The sequence below is a fragment of the Cebus imitator genome, unplaced genomic scaffold (assembly GCF_001604975.1).
Source record: "Cebus imitator isolate Cc_AM_T3 unplaced genomic scaffold, Cebus_imitator-1.0 Scaffold212, whole genome shotgun sequence".
Classification (NCBI taxonomy): domain Eukaryota; kingdom Metazoa; phylum Chordata; class Mammalia; order Primates; family Cebidae; genus Cebus; species Cebus imitator.
Window position 1 is genome coordinate 2,719,981 of NW_016107527.1, and position 8,383 is coordinate 2,728,363.

The 8,383-nt window shown below is 45.6% G+C and overlaps 1 protein-coding gene across 4 annotated transcripts in view; it reads left to right on the forward strand.

The window, feature by feature from the left end:
• The first annotated feature begins 932 nt into the window (after window positions 1-932).
• NUDT4 (nudix hydrolase 4) overlaps window positions 933-8,383 on the forward strand; it is a 23,613-nt gene continuing 16,162 nt past the window's right edge. For 2 of the 4 annotated variants that reach the window (XM_017548623.2, XM_017548624.2), the window contains exon 1: window positions 933-1,464. In XM_017548623.2, the coding sequence (XP_017404112.1) occupies window positions 1,366-1,464 (99 nt within the window). In that variant the 5' untranslated portion in view covers window positions 933-1,365. Of the gene's footprint in view, window positions 1,465-1,587; window positions 1,810-8,383 lie in introns of those variants that run through there. The other 2 variants (XM_017548626.2, XM_017548625.2) reach the window with 2 other exon arrangements.

The window sequence follows — 8,383 nt, forward strand, 5'->3', positions numbered from 1 at the left end:
GATCCTCCAGGGGTGAAAAACCAACCAATCAAGTCAGGACCCAAGCAACCTGGACCTCTGTGGAAGGCGTGGATGGCCTGGGTTTGGGTTTCTCTCGTGGTACCTTAAGACCAGGCCTCCTGGCTCATATCTTAGCCCTTCTAACACTCTGAAGTGTAGAGGTTGTCTGTTCCAAGTCCTGAAGGGACTGTAAGCTCCAGATAGCACAGCATCCAGCTGTGCTGTTACTTAGCATGAGATCCACATGAAAACCGCTTCGCAACTATTAGCCATTGCCAGTATTAATAAATACTTTCCGGAAGGTGGGACAAAGTGGAGATGTTATAGACAGCTTCAAAGAAATGTTTAAACTTGAGTTGACTCTTTGAAAAATACAAGCTATGCCCAACCAAAGATTAAAAATCCAAATACAAAAAAAAAAAAAGGAAATTTGCCTACTCCTCATTTGTGAAAACAAAGGAAAAACACACACACAACGTCTTAACCTTTCCAGGCCTTCACTCTCGTCTCTCCCTGCGCTACACGGGCGAATTTTGGACGTATGTACACAGTCACCGCGGAGTCTACAATCGCTGCAACGTCCTCCGGCTTTTCCTGACCAGGGTGCAACTTTGGTGAGGATGTATGTAGTTACATCCCCTGTAGTGGAGCTGGTATTTAGGGTCCTTATTGGCAAAGTCGAGGGTATATGCAGGGAGGGAGGGAGGGGACCTTGGCTTCTTTCCATTCACCGGCCTGTTTCCGGGACACAGTCATCCCACACTGGCTCGAGCGCCAGACCCGAGGCCTCGCAGAACTCGAGCCCTGGAGAGCGCGCGGCCCCGCCCACGGGGCGGTGGAGGCCCCGCCTCTGCCTTCCCCGCCAGCCCCGTCGCAACGGTCTCGGCACGCAGGCGCGGTGGCGCGCGTGGGGGGCGGGGGCGGGGCGCGTGCGGGTTCAACTTAAATACGAGCCGAGGGGGGCGGCGCGCGGCCGCCGCGGCGCTGCTGCTCACTGAGAGTGGGTCTTCCTAACTGTCTCCGCGTGGCGCCAGCCTCGAGCCGCCCTTCCCCTGGCGGCTGCGGCCGGAGGGAGCGGAGGCGAGCGGGAGGCGAGCTCCATGGAGAGCGGCGGACGTCCCTGCAGAGGCGGCGCCTTCATCTCGGCACCTGGGCTCCAGTGACCCGCGCTCGCGCCCCGTCCCGCCCGCGTCAGTGCAGCCGCCCGCCCCGGGACCGACCGGCCTCGCCGCGCCTCCCGCACCCACCAGCGCGCCCGGCTCCCCTGCGCCCGACTCACCCTCGCCCCCACTTCCCGGCGGGGTGGCGGCGCCCGGGTCCTCGCGGCGGCGGCCGGAGCAGCAGCGACAGCAGGAGCCCGCCTCTATGATGAAGTTCAAGCCCAACCAGACGCGGACCTACGACCGCGAGGGCTTCAAGAAGCGGGCGGCGTGCCTGTGCTTCCGGAGCGAGCAGGAGGACGAGGTAGGGCGCCCGGCGCGCACGCTGCCCTCCGGGGCGCCGGGTCCGGGGCCCGGGTCCTTCCCTCCCGGGGTCCCCGCCCGGGCGCGGGCTGCGGGGCTGGGAGGGATTAGCCCCCTTCCGCCCTCCCTCCCTCCCTCCTTCTTTCCTTTCTCTGGGCTGATAGAGGAGACAAAGGGGCTCGCCCAGCCCCACGTTCTCCATCTGGGCACGCGAGAAGGCGCCTGGCCCCTGGGAAGGTCCCGGGCCGTGTAAGTCTCGCCTAGCGGGAGTCACCATCTTAACATGCGAATTGAGTTGAAAGCCGGATAAACCTCGAGTGTTCAGCTAGAGGAGGGTGGAAATGGCGTGAGTGTTGCAGCAGAGCCCTCGTGCCTCTTTTACATACTTTGCTTCCATGTCACAGGAAGGAAACGGATTTTCCCCTACGGAATGCGGGACTTGCGGTCTCGGATTCGATCGAAGCATGTTTGTGCAGTAGCAGACAGTCCTCGTGCTTCGAAATGATGACCCCTTAGTCTAGTCTTGGCAATTCTTGGGGGTCCATGAACCCGCCAGCTGTTGGCATAATTATGCTTCATTTTAAAAACGCCCTCCCCTTCTTAGAGTTTTCGGACTGCAGAATGATGGTTAGTGAAAAATGTGGAATGCCAGACGGGAGACGATGGACTAGAGATGGGTAAAGCTGCCATTTTCAGACAGTAATCTCCAGCTCTCAACTTGTGTGTAAAGGCTTCTTTACTTGGCTGTTTGGCTTGACATCTGGAAAGGAGCAGCCTTTCTCGTTGTAAGAGCAGTCCTTCTTGTGTAATTTACCAATGTGCATTGGGCTGAGAATGAGACCCTTGGGATTTCCCTGGAGAGCGATTTTTACTTATTTCAGTGATATTTATTTAAAATGGCTCACTGTTTAAGTTTGCTTAGGGCAATAGTAGCCTTTTAGTGTTGCCACTCTTGAGATAATTACACAGGGAAAAAAATTAACATTCTTGAGTTCCATAACCAACCGTGTATAAAATACTAGGCTAAAGCTGGAGATGGGAGTTTAATGGCTTCCTTACTGCTAGTCCCTGTAGTTGTGATGAGTATGATATACACTCAATGGCTTAGTTCTTGAAAGATGTTAACAAAAAGTGCTCGAAATTTGCTCTTTAAACCCTTGTTTTGCCTTTATTTTTTTTTGAAAAGAAACCAAGCCCTTTAGATGGTTTGCTCTGTGCTCACTCATGGCCTTTATGTGTTAGACCTGAATCCCAAAGGAGGGCCCAGAGAAACATGGTCCCAGCCTTTGAGATGGGTCTGCTTAGGAGAGCTAGAAACTGCAAAGGGAAAGGTTATTAACTTTTACCTAATGAACAAGGCAACAAGATTAAGTGTGTTCTGTAAAAATAAAGATAAAGCCTTAGCCGAAAGGCCATGTTGAGGCAAAGTAGTAAACTTGAAATATAAAAGAAATGATAGCCAGAAGGAATCAAGATAGGTCAAGGGTCTTGTCTGGCGTCCTCAGTATTGTATAATGATATTCTTAATTGAGTGCTTACAATGTGCCAGGCACTGCCAGGAGAAAATTTTATACTTTTACTTCTTTTAACACTGGGAGGTAGCAAGGTTATTCCCATTTTGTAGGTGAGAAGATAGTTGCAGTGTGTAAGTACTTGCCCAAATGACACAATTAAGAAGTGGTAGAGTCAGGATTCAGGGTCCAGTCCGTACTCCTGGTGGTGAGCTCTGTTTGTTGAATGAGTGAGATTTTTGTGAGGCTAAGTTTGGAAGTTTTTCTGAAAGTGGCAACTGAAGTATTGCCATCATGTAAACTTGGAATTCAGGCTTTGTAAAAATACTGGACTGTAAGGGAAAATATGAGTGATAGAAGGAAATTGAAATGATGATCTGTATTGTGCTTATGGTAGAGCAAAGTCTGATAGAAGCTTTAGGAATTACTTGAGCAATAAAAATAAATGATTATTTTTATTCTTGGATGTTGTTTCTACTGTAATAAATGCTGAATTCACAGCCTCTGGTTGAGTCAAGAGACGGTGTCATTAGGTAAGGTGAAGTAGGGAGCAAGTTTCGGAGAATATATTAGAGAAATCCATTGTGAAAAACTTTGTAAATCTGATAACCTGTAGTTGAGAATCGAAGTGAGTTATCCTATTAGAGGATATGATCTGAGGGAAGACTCTGGAATTCTCTTAAGTGAAATGCACGGCCAACTTTAACATCTGGTTTAGCTCTTCAGAATCTTCATTTCTGTGGTTGTGTGGTTCTTTCTATTACATGATGACTATGGAATAAACTCTATTAGCTTTCCTGGACATCCTACTGCTTCTCTACGAATTTGTCTTCACTGTGTTGAAATTGCATTGCCAGACTTCCAAGGACAGGCTAGAAAACCAGCTTGAACCCACCTCTCTAGTTAATAAGTGAGAAATGTTTCCCTCTACTGGATGAAGAACACCTAGATCCTGGTTAGAAGATTTAAATATATGTTTTATTTGAGGATGAAATGTTTATATAGAGTACAAATGGAAGTAGAAGAGTAACTGCAGTTTGACCCCAAAAAAGCTATGTGGCGCTCCCATCTGGCTGTTCTTGTACTGAAGTTCTCAGTAAGTCCCTACTTTAGAACAGATTGTTCTAGGAAAGAAGGTTCTAAGAGCAGAGAGAGCAGTTATTCTTTTAAGGTGGCTTTATATAGTAAATATTTCCCATTTTATCTTTTTCTGCTCTGTAGAGTAAATAAGTATTAGCATTTGTATAGGAAGAAATTAGGTAGCAGAAGTAACCTATTCCAAGGTCACAGAAGCTGGCAGATCCTTTCGAGCTCAGATCCTTTGTTTCTAAATGTTTTGTTTATTTGACCTACCTCCCCAGTTAGTTATTCCTGTGGGGAAGCATTCTCAGTTTCGACAGCTGGGCTTGTAGACAGGCCCACAACTAATTCCCCTGTAGAGTAGCTGGTTACTGTGCTTATGTAGTAAAAGATGACAGTGTTTTTACAAGTAGGTAATCAGAATGGATTCTTTTGAATGTATTTGCATATATGATAGTTTGAACAGGGGATGAAGAGATGCAGTCTCAGCTCCTAAGAAACATTCTGTAGGGGAAGATTGGACAAGTGATCGATGGAAAGGGAAATAAAGTAAGTGAAAAGTGTGGTCAAGTGTTCTGGAATTAAGATCTACTGTGAGTCATTTGGAGTTGGATTTGGATGACTGGGAAAGGACCAGGCATCCCAAATAGAGCAAGACTTGGGGCTGTGGTAGATTTGGCTGCAGCTTAGGGATAGCATAGAATAAGTCATGGTAATAGAAAAATATGCAACACTTCAAATGCAAGGTTGAGAAGTTGCAACGCAAGAAAGAAACTCTGAACAAAGAACATTTAGATTTTAGATGTATTCAAGCTTGAGAGTGATCTGGCAGCAAAATGGGATAGACTGCTAAGGGGAGAAGTAGAATGACTCTGTCCTGGGTGGAATCCAGACATAGATGCAAGAGGGGCATTCACAGATCAGTCTTAAGAACTGACCACTACAGGCCGGGCACAGTGGCTAATGCCTGTAATCCCAGCACTTTGGGAGGTCGAGGTGGGTGGATCACCTAAGGTCAAGTGTTTGAGACCAGCCTGGCCAACCTGGCAAAACCCCGTCTCTACTAAAAATACTAAATAGAAAAACTAGCCAGGCGTGGTGGCGTATGCCTGTAATCCCAGCTACTCAGAAGGCTGAGGGATGAGAACTGCTTGAACCTGGGAGGCAGAGGTTGCAGCGAGGTGAGATCATGCCATTGTACTCCAGCCTGGCCAGCAGAGCAAGACCCTGTTTCCCAAAAAGAGCCTAACCACTACTCTTCCACAGGACTTGCCGCTGCCCTAATTAGCTTTTAAGCTCCATGAGCCAGGGGCTGTCTTCTACAGATGGTCTGTTCTAATGCTGTATATATACTCCTGAAAAGTCTTGAATTATACAAAATCATGCAGTGAAGTAAAGCTTTGCTGGGAACGTTGAATCTCAAAACCTAAAACCAGAGCTCTGATGAACACCGATACTAATAGGAAATATTACTCCAGTTAAATCTTCACTAGCATTTTTATACTTAGAATCAACAGTCAGTCCACCCTTTTCATACATATACTCTGGGGCTCAGGGTTAAGTCCTTGAAGGTATTTGTTTGAAATGGAGACCACTTTCATCAAGTTAAGTACTAGCAAAGGTAGCCTTTTTTGAACATAGGGAAGTGTCACCAACCTCTTCATCTGTGCCTCCAGCTCTCCCAGACCTAAAGAAGGGCTTCCTCAAGTCATTAAACTGGGCACTAATGTAGAATTTGCATTGGATTTTTTTTTTTCTTAGTCTTGGTAGAGCTCAAGCATTTCTTTAATTGAAAAAAGGCTTATTCCCCTCACTTTAAAACACTGACCTGCTTGCTAAAAATGTCATGGTCAACCTGACATTATTGATAATACTTATCTGCCAATCCCATGTAAGTTAGAGCTAAACATAGTTTAGCAAAAGGAAGTGTTATTTCTGGTCTGCTGTGCCTCTGTAGTCCAAAAAGTAGTACTAATTTGCTTAATAATAGTAGGTAGCTGTTTCACATGTATCAAAACATTTTCATAACCTATGTTCTTTTAAAATGTCTATGTTTATGCATAGTGGGTGTTCCTAATAATGCTGCTGGCCTAATTCTGGCTGAATTTCTATGAAACAGTTAAGCATAATAGAAGTAGGTTAACATGTAGTTTCAACCATTCATGATGTCCTGATTCATGATAATTTGGGAAGAAGGAACAGCATCCTCAAAACAGTTTCTAAATAGGCCAGGTGCAGTGGCTCACACCTGTAATCCCAGCACTTTGGGAGGCCAAGGCGGGTGGATCACCTGAAGTCAGGGGTTCAAGACCAGCCTGGGCAACATGGCGAAACCCCATCTCTACTAAAAATACAAAAATTAGCCAGGTGTGGCGGTGCACGCCTGTGGTCCCAGCTATTCTGGTGGGTGAGGCAGGAGAATTGGAGGTGGAGGTTGCAGTGAGCTGAGATTGTGCCACTGCACTCCAGCTTGGGCGACAGAGCAGGACTCCGTCTCAAAAACAACAACAAACAGTTTCTAAATTGCTACAATTTTCAGAATAAAACTCTTCAGTCTTAGGGATCACTTGAGGTTCTCTGAATGATTCCTCTCCTCCTCTGCCGTAGAACAGAAGTGGTATCTGTAGTGGTCGGAGTTCCTAGAGCCAAGCCCTGACAAAGCAGCTTTAATGGTAAAAGCTGAAATACAAATGGGAATTCAGGGCCCAGGGACATACAGCTTCTGAAGGCATAACTGCATCACATAATCCTTGAGCAGCATTTTTTGGTTATCACCCTCTTTTACATACCCAGTGAAGAGGGCCTGTTGGGTAATAAAGGGAATAGCTTCTATATAATAAATCAGGGGTGCCCAATCTTCTAGCTTCACTGGGCCTCATTGGAAAAATTGTCTTGGGCCATACATAAAATACACTAACATTAATGATAGCTGATGAGCTAAAAAAGTAATAATTGCAAAAATATTACATAATGTTTTAAGGAAGTTTACAAATTTGTGTTTGGCTACATTCCGAGCTGTCCTGGGCTGCATGCAGTCCACGGGCCACAGATTAGGCAAGCTTGTGATAGACCATTCTAATTCACAGACAAACTTTTATCCAATAAGATTTAGGGCTGGTTCCATGTTGACTCCTGTCAATACGCTATTTTTTTTTTAAGAGTCTCACTCTGTCACCCAGGCTGGAGTACAGTGGTGACCTCGGTTGACTGCAACCTCCGCCTCCCAGGTTCTACAGATTCTCCTGCCTCAGCCTTTCAAGTACCTGGGATTACAGGTACACACCACCATGCCCAGCTAATTTTTGTATTTTTAGTAGAGACGAGGGTCTCACCATGTTGACCAAGCTGGCCTCGAACTCCTGACCTCAGGTGATCCATCCATCTCAGCCTACCAAAGTGCTGGGATTACAGGTGTCAGCCACTACACCTGGCCAATACACTATTTATAAAGTGATGAATCCTTCTCTCCAAATGCCTAAAACCTTAGGTATCTAGAAAAAGAGAAAATAACTCTTCAACAGTGCCGGGTGAGTGGTGTTTTATTCTGGTAATTGTCTAATACATGGAAAGAGGGAGTAAGACTCAGTAGTGTAGTAGGAAGAATGCTTAGGTGAAGGTAGGTTGAATAGAGTAGGAAGAGAGTCTTCACTTTTCACCAAACTAATAGCGTTGGCTTTGGGGTCTGAGTGTGCTCCAAGTCTGGCTCTGCGATCTGGTGGAATGAGTAGCCTCCTTTTCATAAATCTTTCCTATGGTCTCTGATTTTTCTGGAAGGCTGGAATTCTTCCATTTCTGTCATCTCTAATGTAACAGACTGGCATATTGATGGATACAGAAAATCTAATATACTCAGAGAAAGGAATCTTAAACCTGTGAATGACCACTATGGCTCTGTCGGTTGTTGGTGTGTCTTTGTGGAATGAACTTTTATAACCCGTCTTTAGAGCATTAGTTAGCATACTAACTATACTAGTAGATTTGGGGGTGTTATCAAAATGTATTGATGGCTGTTGTGTGCTTTTAGAGGGAGTATTGAATAGTTATGCGCTGTGATAGGATTCTAGAGATTTAGATTCTTCCACTGTTTGTAGGAGGGGCTTAGGAGCAGCTGCCCATTATTTGAAATCAATGTTATTGCAAGAAAAGCAACCATTATGTTTATGTTGCTATGACTCTGTAAATGGCTTCCCCAAAACAAACCAAAAAAAACCTTTACAATAAATTGTGCTGAAATTTGATTTTAGATTTCTGCATGTATAGAAGATTTGATGTGTATATATACATATATATGTGTGTGTGTGTATATATATACACACACACACACACACA